At 48.2% G+C, this 23217-nt stretch overlaps 1 protein-coding gene across 1 annotated transcript in view; it reads left to right on the forward strand.

Moving 5' to 3' along the window:
- The window catches only part of MRPS27 (mitochondrial ribosomal protein S27), a 278880-nt gene that overhangs the window by 28922 nt on the left and 226741 nt on the right, over positions 1 to 23217 (forward strand). The window contains exon 3 of the mRNA XM_063963882.1: positions 22472 to 22542. Within this exon, the coding sequence (XP_063819952.1) occupies positions 22472 to 22542 (71 nt within the window). The remainder of the gene's footprint in view (positions 1 to 22471; positions 22543 to 23217) is intronic.

The raw sequence follows: 23217 nt of genomic DNA on the forward strand, positions 1-23217 counted from the left end.
GGATGTTTGGCATTTGCCGGAATTCACCAAGATTGGCAAATTCGCCACTTGCGCCCTGTGCTCCTCACAGATGAAAGCAGGTTCTCACTGAGCACATGTGACAGAGGTGACAGAGTCTTGAGATGCCAAGGAGAACGTTCTGCTGCCTGCAACATCCTCCAGCATGACCGGTTTGGCAGTGGGTCAGTAATGGTGTGGGGTGGCATTTCTTTGTGGGGGCCGCACAGCCCTCCATGTGCTCGCCAGAGGTAGCCTGACTGCCATTAGGTACCGAGATGAGATCCTCAGACCCCTTGTGAGACCATATGCTGGTGCGGTTGGCCCTGGGTTCCTCCTAATGCAAGACAATGCTAGACCTCATGTGGCTGGAATGTGTCAGCAGTTCCTGCAAGACGAAGGCATTGATGCTATGGACTGGCTCGCCCGTTCCCCAGACTTGAATCCAATTGAGCACATCTGGGACATCATGTCTCGCTCCATCCACCAATGCCACGTTGCACCACAGACTGTCCAGGAGTTGGCAGATGCTTTAGTCCAGGTTTGAGAGGAGATCCCTCAGGAGACCATCCGCCACCTCATCAGGAGCATGCCCAGGCGTTGTAGGGAGGTCATACAGGCACGAGGAGGCCACAGACACTACTGAGCCTCATTTTGACTTGTTTTAAGGACATTACATCAAAGTTGGATCAGCCTGTAGTGTGTTTTTCCACTTTAATTTTGAGGGTGACTCCAAATCCGGACCTCCATGGGTTAATAAATTTGATTTCCATTGATCATTTTTGTGTGATTTTGTTGTCAGCACATTCAACTATGTAAAGAACAAAGTATTTAATAAGAATATTTCATTCATTCAGATCTAGGATGTGTTATTTTAGTGTTCCCTTTATTTTTTTGAGCAGTGTGTGTATATATATATATATATATATATATATATATATATATATATATATATATATATTAATATACATGCCCAAAGAGACATTAGTCTACTGGGTTCTGGAGTCAACGCTATATCGATTTCTGCTTGACGGGTCCTGTAGAATATGCAGTGGATGCAGTGATGCCGACTTAAGAGACATATGGAAGGCTGGGGATTGTGTGGAGAAGGGATCTCGGACCTGGTCTCCACAGCTATAGCTGGTAATTCTGACCCTTTGCCTTATATTCCTGCACAGCCTAGGAAAGCACGACATTATCAAATGCAGCCTTTCGAACACAAAGAAACAAGAAAGTCAGAGGTGCGTCCTTTCTTGCCAGAGGCAGGGGCAGAGGAAAGAAGCTGCACAACACAGCTAGTTCCCAGGAACAGAAGTCCGCCCCGGCCTCTACAAAATCCACCGCAGGTCGCTGGGGCTCCACAGGCGGAGCTAGGCCTGGTGGGGGCACGTCTTCGTAATTTCAGCCACAAGTGGGTTCACTCCCTGTTGGATCCCTGGGCAATAGATATTGTGTCTCAGGGATACAAGCTGGACTTTGAGGAGATGCCCCCTCACCGACGGCCCTGCCGGCTTCCCCCCACGAGAGAGAAATAGTGTTAACTGCAATTCACAAATTGTATCTTGAACAGGTGGTGGTCAAGGTTCCCCTCCTTCAACAAGGAGGGGGTTATTATTCGACCATGTTGTAGTCCCGAAACCGGACGGTTCGGTCAGACCCATATTGAATTTAAAATCCCTGAACATATACCTGAAAAGGTTCAAGTTCAAGATGGAATCGCTAAGAGCGGTCATCGCAAGCCTGAATGGGGGAGATTTTATGGTGTCTCTGGACGTAAAGGATGCATGCTTTCATGACCCCATTTATCCACCTCATCAGGCGTACCTCAGATTTGCGGTACAGGATTGTCATTACCAATTTCAGACGTTGCCGTTTGGTCTCTCCACGGCCCCGAGAATCTTCACCAAGGTAATGGCGGAAATGATGGTGCTCCTGCGGAAGCAAGGTGTCACAATTATCCCGTACTTGGACGATCTCCTCATAAAAGCGAGATCAAGAGAGCAGTTGCTGAACAGTGTATCACTTTCTCTTGAAGTGTAACGGCAACACGGCTGTATTCTATATATTCCAAAGTCGCAGTTGGTTCCTACGGCTCATCTGCCTTTCCTAGGCATGATCCTAGACACAGACCAAAAAAGGGTTTATCTCCCGATAGAGCTCAGGAGCTCATGACACTGGTCAGGAATCTATTAAAACCAAAACAAGTGTCAGTGCATCACTGCACTCGAGTCCTGGGAAGGATGGTGGCTTCATACGAGGCCATTCCCTTCGGCAGGTTCCATGCGAGGACCTTCCAATGGGACTAACTGGACAAGTGGTCCAGATCACATCTTCAGATGCATCGGTTAATCACCCTGTCCCCCAGGGCCAGGGTGTCACTCCTGTGGTGGCTGCAGAGTTCTCACCTTCTAGAGGGACGCAGATTCGGAATTCAGGACTGGGTCCTGGTGACCATGGACGCTAGCCTCCGAAGGTGGGGAGCAGTCACACAGGGAAGAAATTTCCAAGGTCTGTGGTCAAGTCAAGAGACTTGCCTTCACATCAACATCCTGGAACTAAGGCCCGTATACAACGCCCTACGTCAAGCGGAGCACTTGCTTCGCGACCAACCGGTTCTGATTCAGTCAGACAACATCACCGCAGTGGCTCAGGTGAACCGCCAAGGCGGCACAAGGAGCAGAGTGGCGATGGCAGAAGCCGCCAGAATTCTTCGCTGGGCGGAGAATCACGTAAGCGCTCTGTCAGCAGTGTTCATCCCGGGAGTGGACAACTGGGAAGCAGACTTCCTCAGCAGACACGACCTCCACCCGGGAGAGTGGAGACTTCATCAGGAAGTCTTCACACAGATCACATATCGGTGGGAACTGCCACAGGTGGACATGATGGCATCCCGCCTCAACAAAAAACTACAGAGGTATTGCGCCAGGTCAAGAGACCCTCAAGCAATAGCGGTAGACGCCCTGGTGACACCGTGGGTGTTCCAGTCGGTCTATGTATTTCTTCCTCTCATTCCCAAGGTGCTGAGGATAATACGAAAAGGAGGAGTGAGAACAATCCTCATGGTCTAGATTGGCCAAGAAGGACCTGGAATCCAGATCTGCAAGAAATGCTCACAGAGGACCCGTGGCCTCTTCCTCTAAGACAGGACCTTGTTGCAACAGGGGCCCTGTCTGTTCCAAGTCTTACCACGGCTGCGTTTGACGGCATGGCGGTTGAACGCCGGATCCTAGCAGAAAATAGCATTCCGGACGAGGTCATTCCTACGCTGATAAAGGCTAGGAAGGACGTGACAGCTAAACATTATCACCGTATATGGCGAAAATATGTTTCTTGGTGTGAGGTCAGGAATGCTCCTACAGAGGAATTCCAGCTGGGCCGTTTCCTTCACTTCCTACAGTCAGGAGTGAATTTGGGCCTAAAATTGGGCTCCATTAAGGTCCAGATTTTGGCCCTATCCATTTTCTTTCAAAAAGAGTTGGCTTCTCTACCAGAAGTTCAGACGTTTGTAAAGGGAGTGCTGCATATTAAGCCTCCTTTTGTGCCTCCAGTGGCACCTTGGGATCTTAACGTGGTGTTAAGTTTCCTGAAATCACACTGGTTTGACCCACTTAAAACGGTGGAGTTAAAATATCTCACATGGAAGGTGGTCATGCTATTAGCCTTTGCTTCGGCTAGGCGTGTGTCAGAATTAGCAGCCTTGTCACATAAAAGCCCCTATCTGGTTTTCCATATGGATAGAGCAGAATTGCGGACCCGTCCACAATTTCTGCCAAAAGTGGTGTCATCTTTTCATATGAACCAACCTATTGTGGTGCCTGTGGCTACTCGTGACTTGGAGGATTCCGAGTTACTGGATGTGGTCAGGGCTTTGAAGGTTTATGTAGCCAGAACGGCTAGAGTCAGGAAAACGGAGTCGCTGTTTATCCTGTATGCATCCAACAAGCTGGGTGCTCCTGCTTCAAAGCAAACTATTGCTCGCTGGATCTGTAACACGATTCAGCAGGCTCATTCTGCGGCTGGATTGCCGCTGCCAAAATCAGTTTGCCCATTCCACAAGGAAGGTGGGCTCTTCTTGGGCGGCTGCCCGAGGGGTCTCGGCATTACAACTTTGCCGAGCTGCTACTTAGTCAGGTTCAAACACTTTTGCAAGGTTCTACAAGTTTGATACCCTGGCTGATGAGGACCTATTGTTTGCTCAATCGGTGCTGCAGAGTCATCCGCACTCTCCCGCCCGTTTGGGAGCTTTGGTATAATCCCCATGATCCTTACGGAGTCCCCAGCATCCACTAGGACGTTAGAGAAAATAAGATTTTACTTACCGGTAAATCTTTTTCTCGTAGTCTGTAGTGGATGCTGGGCGCCCATCCCAAGTGCGGTCTTCTTCTGCAATACTTGTATATAGTTATTGCTGCAATAAGGGCTATGTTATTGTTGCATCAGGGTTGAACTGATGCTCTGTTGTTGTTCATACTGTTGACTGGGTAAGTTTATCACAGGTTATATGGTGTGATTGGTGTGGCTGGTATGAGTCTTGCCCTGGATTTCCAAAATCCTTTCCTTGTACTGACAGCTCTTCCGGGCACAGTTTCTCTAACTGAGGTCTGGAGGAGGGACATAGAGGGAGGAGCCAGAGCACACCAGAATCTAAATTCTTTCTTAAAGTGCCCATCTCTCCTGCGGAGCCCGTCTATTCCCCATGGTCCTTACGGAGTCCCCAGCATCCACTACGGACTACGAGAAATAGATTTATCGGTAAGTAAAATCTTATTTTAAGCCTGCGATCAGCTCACAGGCTGTACAATGCGGGTGTTTGTTAGAACCTGCGGGAGGCTCGAACAGAAAAACACATTATATGTCCTGATCGCAGCTGTTGCAAATGTGTTATCCCATAGATCTGGGAATTGATGCCGGATTCTATGGTTTAGCGTGTGAGGTAAAGAGGCTGCAATTGAATTGCCCTGGGTGTTAATACACAAGGCTACCACTCTAATTGAATCCGGCCCTTAGGCTTTAATATATATATATATATATATATATATATATATATATATATATATATACACTGCTCAAAACAATAAAAGGAACACTTAAACAACACAATGTAACTCCAAGTCAATCACACTTCTGTGAAATCAAACTGTACACTTAGGTAGCAACACTGATTGACAATCAATTTCACATGCTGTTGTGCAAATGTAATAGACAACAAGTGGGAATTATAGGCAATTAGCAAGACACCCCCAATAAAGGAGACCGCAGAACGCAGGTGGTGACCACAGACCACTTCTCATCCCCTATGCTTTCTGGCTGATGTTTTGGTCACTTTTGAAAGCTTGCGGTGCTTTCACTCTAGTGGTAGCATGAGATGGAGTCTACAACCCACACAAGTGGCTCAGGTAGTGCAGCTCATCCAGGATGGCACATCAATGTGAGCTGTGGCAAGAAGGTTTGCTGTGTCTGTCAGCGTAGTGTCCAAAGCATGGAGGCGCTACCAGGAGACAGGCCAGTACATCAGGAGACGTGGAGGAGGCCGTAGGAGGGCAACAACCCAGCAGCAGGACCGCTACCTCCGCCTTTGTGCAAGGAAGAAACAGGAGGAGCACTGCCAGAGCCCTGCAAAATGACTTCCAGCAAGCCACAAATATGCATGTGTCTACTCAAACGATCAGAAACTCCATGAGGGTGGTATGAGGGCCCTACGTCCACAGGTGGGGGTTGTGCTTACAGCCCAACACCGTACAGGACGTTTGGCATTTGCCAGAGAACACCAAGATTGGCAAATTCGCCACTGGCGCCCTGTGCTCTTCACAGATGAAAGCAGGTTCTCACTGAGCACATGTGACAGACGTGACAGAGTCTGGAGACGCCAAGGAGAACGTCCTGCAACATCTTCTAACATGACCGGTTTGACAGTGGGTCAGTAATGGTATGGGGTGGCATTTCTTTGGGGGGCCGCACAGCCCTCCATGTGCTCGCTAGAGGTAGCCTGACTGCCATTAGGTACCGAGATGAGATCCTCAGACCCCTTGTGAGACCATATGCTGGTGCGGTTGGCCCTGGGTTCCTCCTAATGCAAGACAATGCTAGACCTCATGTGGCTGGAGTATGTCAGCAGTTCCTGCAAGACGAAGGCATTGATGCTATGGAAGGGCCCGCCCGTTCCCCAGACCTGAATCCAATTGAGTACATCTGGGACATCATGTCTCGCTCCATCCACCAACGCCACGTTGCACCACAGACTGTCCAGGAGTTGGCGGATGCTTTAGTCCAGGTCTGGGAGGAGATACCTCAGGAGACCATCCACCACCTCATCAGGAGCATGCCCAGGCGTTGTAGGGAGGTCATACAGGCACGTGGAGGCCACACACACTACTGAGCCTCATTTTGATTTGTTTTAAGGACATTACATCAAAGTTGGATCAGCCTGTACTGTGTTTTTCCACTTTAATTTTGAGTGCGACTCCAAATCCAGACCTCCATGGGTTAATAAATTTGATTTCCATTGATAATTTTTGTGTGATTTTGTTGTCAGCACATTCAACTATGTAAAGAACAAAGCATATGTATGTATATATGTGTGTGTATATATGTGTGTGTGTGTATATATATATATATATATATATATATATATATATATAATGTGTGTGTGTGTGTATATATATATATATATATATATATATATATATATATATATATATATATATATATATATAAAAATGTGTGTGTGTATATATATATATATATTTATTATTATTATTTTTTTTAACACATCTGCTCTAAGTAATGTCTTGACCACCAGGTGGCATTGTAACTTTACAAATTATGTTTCTGTGTTAAATTAGTCTAATTCAGTATTTTAGATTTAAAAGAAATACAGAGTATAAGAAACAAAATGACGTTATCTCTTAACCTTTTAGACTGCCACATTTATTTTGAATGCAGTGTGCTGGCAATCCAAATTATTTGGTTCCTACCTGTTTGAGATCCTTTGGTGGTCAAAGACAGGCAAGGTACAGGTATCACAAAAGTATTCAACCCACAGTAAATTTGCAGGCAGACAGCAAGTGGTTAAAAGGGAATTTTCCACGACTGTATATACGTTTTATATGATGCTGGTAAGGGACATGGTTAGAAAATGATGGAGAACGGAACCCACGACCACATATTTTAAGTCTGCAGTTATGTAGCAAATGGGTTAATGCTGCGAGATGGTAGTGGACGACCCTCCTATCTCGACAAGGGTGTACATTACTTTACATTTGAAAAATAAAAAAAGGCCAAAAACAACCTGTCACCCCCTCATCACTCATCCCAAAATGTAGCTACATGCCCGTTAGACCTCCTCCTTATGTCTCTGCGTAGCTGGCACACGCAGAGGAAGGAAGAACCACACATGGCGCAGAATGCGCTGCATGCTTCTCTGATTGCCTGTGCAGAATAGGAAGCTGATTGCTCATGTTTCTCTAACGTCCTAAGTGGATGCTGGGGACTCCGTAAGGACCATGGGGAATAGCGGCTCCGCAGGAGACTGGGCACATCTAAAGAAAGCTTTAGGACTATCTGGTGTGCACTGGCTCCTCCCCCTATGACCCTCCTCCAAGCCTCAGTTAGATCTCTGTGCTCGAACGAGAAGGGTGCACACTAGGGGCTCTCCTGAGCTTCTTAGTGAAAGTTTTAGATTAGGTTTTTTATTTTCAGTGAGACCTGCTGGCAACAGGCTCACTGCATCGAGGGACTAAGGGGAGAAGAAGCGAACTCACCTGCGTGCAGAGTGGATTGGGCTTCTTAGGCTACTGGACATTAGCTCCAGAGGGACGATCACAGGCCCAGCTTGGATGGGTCCCAGAGCCGCGCCGCCGGCCCCCTTACAGAGCCAGAAGGCAGAAGAGGTCCGGAAAATCGGCGGCAGAAGACGTCCTGTCTTCAACAAGGTAGCGCACAGCACTGCAGCTGTGTGCCATTGCTCTCAGCACACTTCACACTTCGGTCACTGAGGGTGCAGGGCGCTGGGGGGGGGGGGGGGCGCCCTGAGACGCAATAAAAACACCTTGGATGGCAAAAAAATGCATCACATATAGCTCCTGGGCTATATGGATGCATTTAACCCCTGCCAGAATCCATAAAAAAGCAGGAGAAAAGTCCGCGAAAAAGGGGCGGAGCCTATCTCCTCAGCACACTGGCGCCATTTTCCCTCACAGCTCCGTTGGAGGGAAGCTCCCTGTCTCTCCCCTGCAGTCACTACACTACAGAAAGGGTTAAAAAAAGAGAGGGGGGCACTAATTAGGCGCAGTATTAACTATACAGCAGCTATAAGGGGAAAAACACTTATATAAGGTTATCCCTGTATATATATAGCGCTCTGGTGTGTGCTGGCAAACTCTCCCTCTGTCTCCCCAAAGGGCTAGTGGGGTCCTGTCCTCTATCAGAGCATTCCCTGTGTGTGTGCTGTATGTCGGTACTTTTGTGTCGACATGTATGAGGAGAAAAATGATGTGGAGACGGAGCAGATTGCCTGTAATAGTGATGTCACCCCCTAGGGGGTCGACACCTGAGTGGATGAACTGTTGGAAGGAATTACGTGACAGTGTCAGCTCTGTATAAAAGACAGTGGTTGACATGAGACAGCCGGCTACTCAGCTTGTGCCTGTCCAGACGTCTCATGGGCCGTCAGGGGCTCTAAAGCGCCCGTTACCTCAGATGGCAGATATAGACGCCGACACGGATACTGACTCCAGTGTCGACGGTGAAGAGACGAATGTGACTTCCAGTAGGGCCACACGTTACATGATTGAGGCAATGAAAAATGTTTTACACATTTCTGATAATACGAGTACCACCAAAAAAGGGGTATTATGTTCGGTGAGGAAAAACTACCTGTAGTTTTCCTGAATCTGAGAAATTAAATGAGATGTGTGATGATGCGTGGGTTTCCCCCGATAACAACGGATAATTTCTAAAATGTTATTGGCATTATATCCTTTCCCGCCAGAGGTTAGGGTGCGTTGGGAAACACCCCCTAGGGGGGATAAAGCGCTCACACGCTTGTAAGGGCTCTACCTTCGCCTGAGATGGCCGCCCTTAAGGATCCTGCTGATAGAAAGCAGGAGGGTATCCTAAAAGGTATTTACACACATACTGGTGTTATACTGCGACCAGCAATCGCCTCAGCCTGGATGTGCAGTGCTGGGTTGGCGTGGTCGGATTCCCTGACTGAAAATATTGATACCCTAGATAGGGACAGTATATTTTTGCCTATAGAGCATTTAAAAGATGCATTTTTATATATGCGTGATGCACAGCGGAATATTTGCCGACTGGCATCAAGTCTAAGCGCGTTGTCCATTTCTACCAGTAGAGGGTTATGGACACGTCAGTGGTCAGGTGATGCGTATTCCAAACGGCATTTGGAAGTATTGCTTTATTAAGGGAGGAGTTATTTGGGGTCGGTCTTTCAGACCTGGTGGCCACGGCAACAGCTGGGAATTCCACGTTTGTACCCCAGGTCGCCTCTCAACATGAGAAGACGCCGTATTATCAGGCGCAGTCTTTTCGTGGACAAGCGGGCAAAAGGTTCCTCATTTCTGCCCCGTGACAGAGGGAGAGGAAAAAGGCTGCAGAAATCAGCCAGTTCCCAGGAACAGAAACCCTCTCCCGCCTCTGCCAAGCCCTCAGTATACGCTGGGGCTTTACAAGCAGAATCAGGCACGGTGGGGGGCCCGTCTCAATGAATTTCAGCGCGCAGTGGGCTCACTCGCAAGTAGACCCCTGGATCCTTCAGGTGATATCTCAGGGGTACAAATTAGAATTTGAGACGTCTCCCCCTCGCCGTTTCCTAAAGTCGGCTTTACCGATGTCTCCTTCTGACAGGGAGACAGTTTTGGAAGCCATTCACAAGCTGTATTCCCAGCAGGTGATAATCAAGATACCCCTCCTGCAACAGGGAATGGGGTATTATTCCACACTGTTGTGGTACCGAAGCCGGACGGCTCGGTGAGACCGATTCTAAATCTAAAATCTTTGAACACTTACGTACAGAGGTTCAAATTCAAGATTGAGTCACTCAGAGCAGTGATTGCGAACCTGGAAGAAGGGGACTACATGATGTCTCGGTACATCAAGGATGCTTACCTTCATGTCAAAATTTACCCTTCTCACCAAGGGTACCTCAGGTTTATGGTACAGAACTGTCACTATCAGTTCAGACGCTGCCGTATGGATGGTACACGGCACCCCGGGTCTTTACCAAGGTAATGGCCGAAATGATGATATTCCTTCGAAGGAAGGGAATTTTAGTTATCCCTTCCTTGGACAATTCCCTGATAAGGGTAAGATCCAGGGAACAGTCGGAGGTCGGTGTAGCACTATCTCAGGTAGTGTTGCGGCAGCACGATTGGATTCTCAATATTCCAAAATCGCACCTGGTTCCGACGACGTGTCTTCTGTTCCTAGGGATGATCCTGGACACAGTCCAGAAAAAGGTGTTTCTCCCGGAGGAGAAAGCCAGGGAGTTATCCGAGCTAGTCAGGAACCTCCTAAAACCGAGCCAAGTCTCAGTGCATCAATGCACAAGGGTTCTGGGTAAAATGGTGGCTTCCTACGAAGCAATCCCATTCGGCAGATTCCACGCAAGAACTTTCCAGTGGGACCTGCTGGACAAATGGTCCGGATCGCATCTTCAGATGCATCAGCGGATAACCCTGTCACCAAGGACAAGGGTGTCCCTCCTGTGGTGGTTGCAGAGTGCTCATCTTCTAGAGGGCCGCAGATTAGGCATTCAGGACTGGGTCCTGGTGACCACGGATGCCAGCCTGCGAGGCTGGGGAGCAGTCACACAGGGAAGGAATATCCAGGGCTTATGGTCAAGCCTGGAGACATCACTTCACATAAATATCCTGAAGCTAAGGGACATTTACAATGCTCTAAGCTTAGCAAAACCTCTGCTTCAAGGTCAGCCGGTGTTGATCCAGTCGGACAACATCACGGCAGTCACCCACGTAAACAGACAGGGTGGCACAAGAAGCAGGAGGGCAATGGCAGAAGCTGCAAGGATTCTTTGCTGGGCGGAAAATCATGTGATAACACTGTCAGCAGTATTCATTCCGGGAGTGGACAAGTGGGAAGCAGACTTCCTCAGCACGACCTCCACCCGGGAGAGTGGGGACTTCACCCAGAAGTCTTCCACATGATTAAAAACTCGACAGGTATTGCGCCAGGTCCAGGGACCCTCAGGCAATAAGCTGTAGACGCTCTGGTAACACCGTGGGTGTACCAGTCAGGGTATGTGTTCCCTCCTCTGCCTCTCATACCCAAGGTACTGAGATTGATAAGATGGAGAGGAGTAAGCACTATATTCGTGGTTCCGGATTGGCCAAGAAGGACTTGGTAACCGTAACTTCAAGAGATGCTCACGGAGGATCCGTGGCCTCTACCTCTAAGAAGGGACCTGCTCCAGCAAGGACCCTGTCTGTTCCAAGACTTACCGCGGCTGCGTTTGACGGCATGGCGGTTGAACGCCGGATCCTGAAGGAAAAAAGGCATTCCGGATGAAGTCATCCCTATCCTGATCAAAGCCAGGAAGGATGTAACCGCAAAAACATTATCACCGCAATTGGCGAAAATATGTTGCGTGGTGCGAGGCCAGTAAGGCCCGACGGAGGAAATTCAACTGGGTCGATTCCTACATTTCCTGCAAACAGGAGTGTCTATGGGCCTGAAATTGGGGTCCATTAAGGTTCAAATTTCGGCCCTGTCAATTTTCTTCCAAAAAAAAAAAGAACTAGCTTCAGTCCCTGAAGTTCAGACGTTTGTAAAAGGGGTACTGCATATACAGCCTCCTTTTGTGCCTCCAGTGGCACTTTGGGATCTGAATGTAGTTTTGGGTTCCAAAAGTCACATTGGTTTGAACCACTTAAATCTGTGGAGTTAAAATATCTCACATGGAAAGTGGTCATGCTGTTGGCCCTGGCCTGGGCCAGGCGCGTGTCAGAATTGGCGGCTTTATCCTGAAAAAGCCCTTATCTGATTTTCCATTCGGACAGGGCGGAATTGAGGACTCGTCCTCAGTTTCTCCCCAAGGTGGTTTCAGCGTCTCACCTGAACCAACCTATTGGTGGTGCCTGCGGCTACTAGGGACTTGGAGGCCTCCAAGTTGCTAGACGTTGTCAGTGCCCTGAAAATATATGTTTCCAGGACGGCTGGAGTCAGGAAATCTGACTCGCTGTTTATCCTGTGTGCACCCAACAAGCTGGGTGCTCCTGCTTCTAAGCAGACTATTGCTCGTTGGATTTGTAGTACAATTCAGCTTGCACATTCTGTGGCAGGCCTGCCACAGCCAAAAATCTGTAAATGCCCACTCCACAAGGAAGGTGGGCTCATCTTGGGCAGCTGCCCGAGGGGTCTCGGCTTTACAACTTTGCCGAGCAGCTACTTGGTCAGGAGCAAATACGTTTGTAAAATTCTACAAAATTGATATCCTGGCTGAGGAGGACCTGGAGTTCTCTCATTTGGTGCTGCAGAGTCATCCGCACTCTCCCGCCCGTTTGGGAGCTTTGGTATAATCCCCATGGTCCTTACGGAGTCCCCAGCATCCACTTAGGACGTTAGAGAAAATAAGAATTTACTTACCGATAATTCTATTTCTCATAGTCCGTAGTGGATGCTGGGCGCCCATCCCAAGTGCGGATTGTCTGCAATACTTGTACATAGTTATTGTTACAAAAATCGGGTTATTATTGTTGTGAGCCATCTTTCAGAGGCTCCTCTGTTATCATGCTGTTAACTGGGTTCAGATCACAGGTTATACGGTGTGATTGGTGTGGCTGGTATGAGTCTTACCCGGGATTCAAAATCCTTCCTTATTGTGTACGCTCGTCCGGGCACAGTATCCTAACTGAGGCTTGGAGGAGGGTCATAGGGGGAGGAGCCAGTGCACACCAGATAGTCCTAAAGCTTTCTTTAGATGTGCCCAGTCTCCTGCGGAGCCGCTATTCCCCATGGTCCTTACGGAGTCCCCAGCATCCACTACGGACTATGAGAAATAGAATTGTCGGTAAGTAAATTCTTATTTTAAGCTTTATTCTTTATTTTATAAAAAGTAGTGAAGTCAGGTCAGGATCACAGAGCTGGATGCTGTCTAGTCTACCCTTTCTGTGTACAATCTGAGTTAGTTTAGGGTCTATACAAGTACCCCTTATCTTTCAGCATCTGTGACTAAGGGAGAGAAACTACAGTAAAAGAAAAATTTGTTGGACAGATCAAATGGGAAGAAATGATTAATGCACCCTTTTTACCAGCGTACGTTAAAAGAAACAAGTGATGTTCTAAGGACACATACAGTGCACAGTTTACAAACCTTGTTCAAAGGAGTAACCCTGCTCTAAAACTACAGCAGACGTATGCTTTAATTTTCTAACTTCGGGGTTTATGCAAGTTTGTTAGCAAACCAAAACAGCTCACTAACGGGCAAATCCATGTACACTGCAGGGGGGGCAGATATAACGTGCAGAGAGACTGAGATTTGGGTGGGTTATTTTGTTTCTGTGCAGAGTAAATACTGTCTGCTTTATTTTCACACTGCAGTTTAGATTTTAGTTTGAACACACCCCACCCAAATCTAATCTCTCTGCACATGTTACATCTGCCCCACCTGCAGTGCAACATGGTTTTGTCCATTAGTGTGCTTTTTTTGGTTTGCTAACAAACCTGAATAAGGGTCTTTGGGGTCTATTTACTAATAGGCTTTACACACTTGAAGATATAACTGAGCGATATGAACCTTTTTGTTCATTAATGAACGAGAACTCGTTCACAACGTTCAGTGTGTAGGCATCAACGATGAACGATGCGTGGCCCCACGCTCGTTCATCATTGGTGCCGGGTCGCTTACGCATGCAAGCCAATAAGGACAATCTTGCCCATATTAGCTTGCACTGCTATAGAGCCAGGTGACGGGGGGAGTAAAGAAACTGCCGTCGGGCAGCTCGTCGGCGGGTCGCCGAATGTGTAGGGCCCTTATACCTTGGATGGAGATAAAGTGCACAGATATAAAGTACCAGCCAATCACCTCCTAACTGTCATTTTTCAAACCCAGCCTGTGACATGTCAGTTAGGAGGTGATTGGCTGGTACTTTATCTCCGTGCACTTTATCTCCATCCAAGGCTTAGTACATAGACCCCTTAGTGTAAACAGTATAAATCTTGGGTCTGTTGGTTGCTATGGAAATAGAGCAGATTTGCACTATTTGCCAATGTTAGTTAAGCCTGGTACACACGGGGCGACCTCCCTTAGTTAGCAATCAGCGCTATATTGCTGATTAGGGGAGATCGCCAGTGCATACACACATAATGATAACGAGTTTTATGGTAAGAACTTACATTTGTTAAAACTCTTTCTGCGAGGTACACTGGGCTCCACAAGGAATGGACAATGGGGTGTAGAGTAGGATCTTGATCCGAGGCACCAACAGGCTCAAAGCTTTGACTGTTCCCAGAATGCATAGCGCCGCCTCCTATATCACCCCGCCTCCTAGCACAGGAGCTCAGTTTTTAGTTAACCAGTCCAATGCAGTAGCAGGAAAAAAGACAACGGTTAGTAGCCACAACACTGCATTCTCGCGACAGGAGAAGTGTCAGCGGCTAATGCCATACCAACCCAAAGAAGCTAAGTGCGTCAGGGTGGGCGCCCTGTGGAGCCCAGTGTACCTCGCAGAAAGAGTTTTAACAAAGGTAAGTTCTTACCATAAAACTCATTTTCTGCTGCGGGGTACACTGGGCTCCACAAGGAATGGACAATGGGGATGTCCTAAAGCAGTTCCTTATGGGAGGGGATGCACTGTAGCGGGCACAAGAACCTGGCGTCCAAAGGAAGCATCCTGGGAAGCGGCAGTGTCGAAGGCATAGAACCTTATGAACGTGTTCACAGAGGACCACGTAGCCGCCTTGCACAATTGTTCAAGGGTCGCACCACGTTGGGCCGCCCAAGAAGGTCCAACAGCCGAGTAGAATGGGCCTTAATGTGATCAGGAGCAGAGAGACCAGCCTTCACATAAACATGTGCAATCACCATTCTAATCCATCTGGCCAGAGTTTGCTTGTGAGCAGGCCAGCCACGTTTGTGAAACCCAAACACAACAAAAAGAGAATCCGATTTCCTAATAGGAGCAGTTCTCTTCACATAGATACGGAGAGCCCGTACCACATCCAAAGACCGCTCTTTGGGAGACAGATCAGGAGAAACAAGTGCCGGAACTACAATCTCCTGATTAAGGTGGAACGAAGAAACCACCTTAGGTAGATAGCCGGGACGAGTCCTAAGAACCGCCCGGTCACGGTGAAATATCAGATATGGGGAACTACAGGACAAGGCACCCAAATCCGACACTCTTCTAGCTGAAGCAATAGCCAGCAGAAACACCACCTTAAGGGAAAGCCACTTAAGGTCAGCTGAACTAAAAGGTTCAAATGGAGACTCTTGTAACGCCTCCAAAATCACCGACAAGTCCCAAGGAGCCACAGGCGGGACATAGGGCGGTTGGATACGCAACGCGCCCTGAGTAAAGGTATGCACATCAGGTAAGGTCGCAATTTTTCTCTGAAACCACACCGACAAGGCAGATATTTGAACCTTGAGGGAGGCCAGACGCAGGCCTAAGTCCAGGCCCTGCTGAAGAAAAGCCAACAACTGGGAAGCGTCATAATCGTTAGATGCGCACCAAACAAAGTAAGACTGCCAGACCCTATAGTAAATCCGAGCCGAAGCCGGTTTCCGGGGGTGTAGTACGGCTGACCGGCTGTCTCCTGACAGCTTACCGACGCCGGGATCCCGGCAGCATACCGACGCCGGGATCCCGGCGGGGAGGGGCGAGTGCAGCAAGCCCCTTGCGGGCTCGCTACGCTCGCCACGCTGCAGGCACGGGTTCTATTCTCACTCTATGGGTGTCGTGGACACCCACGAGTGGAAATAGTCCCTGTTGGTCAGCATGCCGACCATCGGGACAGTGACCAGTCGGGCTGGTGGAGGAGGTAATTTGACTGTCTGTCAGCTGACCGGCGGTCACATGAATACCACCCGGTTTCCTGGCCCGCAACATAGTTTGAATGACCGCCTCAGAAAACCCTTTAGCCCTTAAGACGGAAGCTTCAAGAGCCATGCCGTCAAAGACAGCCGGGCTAGGTCCTGGTAGACACAGGGGCCCTGAACGAGGAGGTCTGGGCGTTGTGGAGTAGAAATGGACACTGACGATGGGCCTGGCAGGTCTGAGAACCAGTGCCGTCTGGGCCACGCTGGAGCTATGAGAAGCAGAATTCCTTTTTCTTGTTTGAACTTCCGAATTACCCTGGGCTGGAGTGACACCGGAGGGAACACGTATGGCAGCCGAAACCTCCACAGTACCGCCAGCGCATCCACGAATGCTGCTTGAGGATCCCTTGTCCTTGCTCCGAAAACCGGCCCCATGTGATTGTGTCGAGACGCCATCAGATCTACGTCTGGAAGGTTCACCTTTCCACGAGGAGTTGAAACACTTCTGGATGGAGGCCCCATTCGCCGGCATGCACGTACTGTCGACTGAGAAAGTCCGCTTCCCAATTCAAGACTCCTGGAATGAATATTGCCGATATGGCCGGTAGATGGCGTTCTGCCCACTGTAGAATCCGTGAGACTTCCTTCATTGCTAGACAGCTTCGAGTGCCGCCTTGATGATTTATGTAAGCCACTGTGGTGGCGTTGTCCGACTGTACTTGAACAGGACGGTTCTGAATTAAATGCTGGGCTAGGTTCAAGGCATTGAAGAACGCCCGCAACTCCAGAATATTGATCGAGAGGAGGGACTCCTCCTTGGTCCACCGCCCCTGAAGGGAGTGTTGCTCCAGCACTGCGCCCCAACCTCTTAGACTGGCATCTGTCGTCAACAGGACCCAGTCGGATATCCAGAACGGACGGCCCCTGCACAGTTCTTGGTCCCGGAGCCACCAGAGCAGCGGCAGACGGACCTCCGGAGTCAATGAGATCATTTGAGACCTGATCCGGTGAGGTAGGCCGTCCCATTTGGCTAGAATCAGCCTCTGGAGAGGGCGAGAATGAAATTGAGCGTACTCCACCATGTCGAATGCTGACACCATGAGGCCCAGCACCTGCATCGCCAAATGTATCGACACTTGCAGACGAGATAGGAAGCAAAGAATCCTGTCCTGAAGTTTCAGGACTTTCTCCTGAGACCGGAACAACCGCTGGTTGTGAGTGTCCAATAGTGCTCCCAGATGCACCATGCTCTGAGCAGGGATCAGGGATGACTTCTTCCAGTTGATGAGCCACCCGTGGGCTTGCAGAAACCAGACCATCACATCTAGATGACGCAGGAGAAGTTCTGGGGAATTTGCCAGGATTAACAGGTCGTCCAAATACGGCAGTATCCTGACCCCTTGACAGCGGAGTACCACCGTCATCACCTCCATGACTTTTGTAAAGACTCGCGGAGCCGTTGTTAAACCAAAAGGTAACGCCTGAAACTGGTAATGGCAGTTGCCGATCGCAAATCTCAGGTATTGCTGATGACACACTGCTATAGGAACATGCAGGTAAGCATCCTGTATATCCAGGGAGACCATGAAGTCCCCAGGTTCCAAGGCCAGAACTATAGAGCGAAGGGTTTCCATCCGGAATTTGGAAACTTTCACAAACCTGTTCAATGCCGTGAGGTTGAGAATGGGCCGGGAGGACCCATTCGGTTTCGGGACTAGAAACAGCGGAGAATAGTACCCCCAGCCCCTCTGCACAAGAGGCACCTGTACTACCACTCCTGTATCCAGGAGGGTCTGTATCATCGAATGTAGAGTGTTTGACTTTGTCTTGTCCAACGGGACATCTGTCTGTCAAAATCGATGAGGGGGTCATTTTTGAAGGCTATGGCGTAACCTCGTATGACGACTTCCCGTACCCAGGCATCTGAAGTGGTCTTCAACCATTCCTGGGTATACCCAAGAAGCCGGCCCCCCACCCTGGGATCCCCCAGAGGGAGACCCGCCCCGTCATGCGGCATGCTTATCTGTCTTGGAAGCTGGCTGACGGGCCGCCCAGGCTCTTTTGGGCTTAGGCTTACCAGGTTTGGAAGTGCGGGCCTGCTTGTTGTACGCCTGACCTTTTGCTTTACCTGAAGGACGAAAGGGGCGAAAGGAAGTACCTTTACCCTTCGACACAGAAGGAGCAGTACTTGGCAGACAGGCAGTTTTGGCAGTAGCCAAGTCAGCCACAATCTTATTTAAATCCTCCCCAAACAGAATATCTCCCTTTAAAAGGGAGTACCTCCAGGGTTTTTCTAGAGTCCAGATCCACAGACCAGGATCTCAGCCACAATATCCGGCGAGGCCAGGATACCGGCATCAGAAGCCGCCTCTTTAATATAACAAGAAGCTGTGACAATATAAGACAAGCATTGTCTAGCATGGTCAGAGGAGATTTCAGCATCTAACTCCAAGGCCCATGCTTCAATGTCCTCTGCAGCCCAAGTAGCTGCAATAGTGGACCTTTGTGCAGCACCCGTGAGGGTGTAAATCGCTTTCAGACAACCCTCCACACGTTTATCCGTAGGCTCTTTTAGAGACGTGACTGTGGTGACCGGTAGAGCTGTGGAAACCACCATCCTAGCCACATGTGAGTCCACTGGAGGATGCGTTTCCCAATTCTTGGACAGCACCGGCGCGAGGAGATAGCGAGCCAGCATCTTCTTTTGAGGCACAAACTTCGTACCCGGGTTTTCCCAGGGTTCCTGACGTATATCAATTAGGTGGTCAGAGTGAGGTAAAACTTGTTTAATCACCTTCTGGCGCTTGAACCTATCTGGTTTCTTAGGAGGAACGGATGGCTCGGGATCATCCATAATCTGTAAAATTAACTTAATAGCCTCCAAGAGATCAGGAACATCCACATGTGAACCACCCTCCCCATCAGCCGTATCTGAGTCAGAACCTGTGGGGTCAGTGTAAGTGCCGTCTTCATCCGACGAGGTGTCAGTGACAGCAGTGGATTGTGAGGAGACAAGCGCTCGCTTAGAGGACCCCTTGGATGTAGGCGAGCGACGGTCAGATTTTTTAGTAGTCAGGGACTGGTTTAACTTCTTTATTTGAGCAGATAAATCGTCCGCCCACGGCGGGTTAGCTGCAGGGACCACAAACGGTTGTACCGGCATTTGGGGTCCCATAGGGGGTGTTAGTTTATGAACTAGCGTATGCAGAAGCGTTGAAAAAGCGCCCCACAGCGGGTAATTATTTGCCTTCGTTGCCACCGTCCCACTGGGGGGCAAGGAGCCCCCAGAACCAGAGCCCAAAGCTGCTATATTCTCCTCATAGGTATCTGCGGCTTCAGCAACACCGGCAGTGTGTTCAGCCCCAGAACCGTTACCCTCAGAAGCAGACATGATATAACTTGCAGTATCAGGTAACAGTACAATTTGTCAGCAGCATGATACCTCTAGCCCAAACCCCTACGCAGTGTAGTCAGCACCAGCAGAGATAAAGGAGAGAGATGGTGACTAAATCACAGAGAAAAATACGTAGAACAGTATATCTTTGTGAAAATCCTATATTAGATAAAACCTGATGCACCAAGCCCCCTCAGGTTATAGAATATAGGGATAGCAGGTTGAGTGAAAGATACGAAATGGACACCACTCAGCTATCAAATGCACACACAAATAGTCACAGTTTGTACAATGCAGAGGTTATTACTAACAATAATACTGCACTGGACTAGCTTACACAGCTATATAACAATAGATATAACAGTACACAGTAAGAACTGGATGTATATCACAGGGTAATTGTACTAGGAAACCATGACTAAATGCACTCTTTCTTAACTAACACTGACTAAAAAAGGCAGGTAGAATACTTAAGTGTCTTGTAAAGTCACAGCACTGACAACCAGGCGGCTTTACATAGGAGGATTTGCCCAAGCATTCCCAGGAACAGTGAGCTGAGGGATAATGGCGCCGCAGACACTGCCAGGGAGTGAGGGAGAGACAGATATGCAGCTCCAGGGCGGGAACATTTGCAGAAAATGGCGCCCTGGGGTAGGGGCTTCAGGTCCAAGCTCTATCCCCCTGCTGGCAAAACCACCGGGTACTGCAGGCTCTAATAAAACGGTTTATAGAGAAAACCTGACCTGTCCCATGCCCTGGTGATCTAGTGGGATCGCCTGTACTGCCACAGTGTCCACCGCCAGCGCGCGCGGCCCGCCTCCCACTGACCGCGCCGGATCGCGATAAAGACCGGGTCCCGAAAGCGGGACCCACTTACCACCTCCCAAAGCGCGGCCACGCGATCCCGGAGAGCCCCCTCGTGTGTGCCTGACAAGAATAAAACCGGAGCCTCCTGCTGTAGTTACCCAGCAGCCAGGGCTCGGGAGTGTACAGCGCCGCTGGGGAGAGCCGGAGCTGCAGCCGTGAATGTCCACTGACATGTAACACTGCTGCCGCCCTTGAAGTCTTCACTTTTTTCCTCAGAAAAAAAGCTCTTCTTAGGGCTGCCTGGAGCAGCCCCTCTGTTAAGTGCCTGCTACTGCAGCACCAACTACAAAACTGAGATCCTGTGCTGGGAGGCGGGGTGATATATGAGGCAGCGCTATGCATTCTGGGAATAGTCAAAGCTTTGAGCCTGTTGGTGCCTCGGATCAAGATCCCACTCTACACCCCATTGTCCATTCCTTGTGGAGCCCAGTGTACTCCGCAGCAGAAATCGATTTACGATATTGTTCAGTGACGTCATCCCCCGCACTCCCCAAACATGCAACTCAAAGATATAGTTAACATTGAGCTGCATGTTTGCTTGCTTATGGGTGAACGAGAACAACCCACGGGTGCGCGCATCGTTCATCCATACACACTGGACGATATGAACGATAGATCTTTAAAAAAAAAAAAAGATTATGGCTCATATCTTCTGGTATGTTGCCCAGTGCGTACAGGGCTTTACCAACACTGTTTTGATGTGATACAGCAAATCTGTATCCTCTGGTGTAAAGGATAAACCATGTGCATATCTTTAAACCTAATACCAGACTGAATTATAATTTGGAAGCTTCTTCCTGATTAGGGTGATCATGGACATGAATGGTCTGAGTCTAATTATGGCCTCTTTTCAAACAAACTATGGTTTCATTACCAGTTTGAAGGAAGGAACAGATGGATTTAATTGGTATGTGAGTTATGAATGGGATATGCACTTCCTGCTACTCTTCCATCTGTCTCATTCCAGTGTGTGCCCTCTGCAGAAGATACTACAGGCCAGGCTGCTGGCTATTTCTCTCTTACTAGCTCACTTAATGCAAGGTCACTTCTCGGATCAATCCCAATGTTGTGAATACCGTGAGGTTTGACCTTGTTGTCTGCATGCACAACAGACTGAATGGTTGCAGTGTGATAGCGTCTCAAACCGTGATCTCAGTGGTCTTACTGCGGAAAATCTGCTCTATATATACATAGTTTTATAATGCATATCATAATACTATCGATTCCGAGGATTTTAGGAATTAGCTAGGAGACACCCAAATGCTTGTGACTTAATACACATATACAGTACGGACTATAAGATTCATGTTTCAGAAGGATTATTTCTGAGCATACAGAAGGGGTGAATTAGAGGTGGACACATAGATACCATCAGACGCTATTGCGCAATGGTTTCTGTGCTCATACATCTGAGATGCACTGCGTATGCGTCCGGATGGTTACAGCCAGGCGGTGCAGATCGGAATAGCATGGAGATCCGTACAGTTGCAATGGGCGGGGACTAAGGCGGTTTTGGGTGTGTTGTCAGCAGCTGCGTCTAAAGATGCAGTTCCACTCACACCGGTGGCCTTGTACCCACAAACATTCTGTGCCTACCATAGGCAGGTCCAATGGCCTGGCTGATGGTCCACTGATAGTGCGTCTTTGTATGCACAACAGCAGATTCAATAGGACGCCCATCAGCTGCGGCATTAGCTACAGGTCAGATCTATGCTACATTTTCATTACCGATGTCCTTTTGAAACCCTGCATTAGTTAAAGTGACCAGTTATGGGCTGACCCCAAGTCCAGCTAGATGATCATCAGTCAGTTTGTACACACACTACAGGTTGCCAAATCAGATGAGTCCCAATTGTTTGATATTCAAGCTGAGCAATTGGCTCACGTTTTTTTTTTTTTCTCTTATTGCAAGCGGACCTCCTTACCTATTTGTTGCCAGATATACATTCTGTTATATACCAGTTTCAGTATTGCAACCCTTCTAGTTGGTTTTCAGCCACTTCAGGAACGTAAATGTCTTTTCAAATTGATAAAAATGTTCTTCACTGAACTTTTAGTTTGTGTCTCAAAGTTTCTGCTTCCTTCATTTACATTAATAATACATTTTCTGTACTCTCTTGCACTTGGTTACTTATTTAGTACTTTTTGTCTTTGCCTATATGTATATCTACATTAAGAACTGTTTGTCTTTGAAGGTGATCTCGGAACGCATATGGAAAAATGCTACGAACGGAAGATTCCAGTGAGCTCCCTTATTATGGAACGGGTAAGAAAATTGTACTGTTTACGTTTAGGTAATATCAAATATAAAGCTGGGCATACACTTTTCCAGTGGTTCTCAAACTTTTTTGAATCATGGTGCCCTAGAGTATCAGAATTTTTTTCACGGCACCCCTAAGTTTCTTACTGATAAATATTAAATGAAGTAAATTGTGTGTATATGTCAACCGTACGTACAGTTGTGTGGTGGCAGACACGATTTGCTTCTGTTTGTCCACATATATTCTGATTGGCAGCCACCAGCACTGGTTTTGCCTATTATTACATTGACCATAAATAATTTGAATTGGTCCTGGACCACCAACCCATGGCACCCCTGCAAGTGTCCTGAGGCACCCCAGGGTGAGAACCACTGCACTATACAATTATCTGGCAGATTATCTGCCAGATCTGGTTGGTTGGAATGAAAATCTGGTAATGAATGAGAGCAAATGACAATTGACTATTTGCTCCAAAACACTGAAAGTTTTCTCACCACTCTGCTGGGTCTATTTTGGCACTTTTTGAACTGGTCACATCAGTATCTGTAATTGGTTTATGGAGTCCCCACACAAATTAGACCTTGTTTTTTCAGAGGGAAATACTGTTAGTCTTCTTATTCCTTCTGACACAGAAATAAGGTCAGCTCAAAATGGCCAAAAAAGTGTTTTCTCTATGGAGA

This window comes from Pseudophryne corroboree, chromosome 1 (genome assembly GCF_028390025.1).
Source record: "Pseudophryne corroboree isolate aPseCor3 chromosome 1, aPseCor3.hap2, whole genome shotgun sequence".
In the NCBI taxonomy this organism is placed as follows: Eukaryota; Metazoa; Chordata; class Amphibia; order Anura; family Myobatrachidae; genus Pseudophryne; species Pseudophryne corroboree.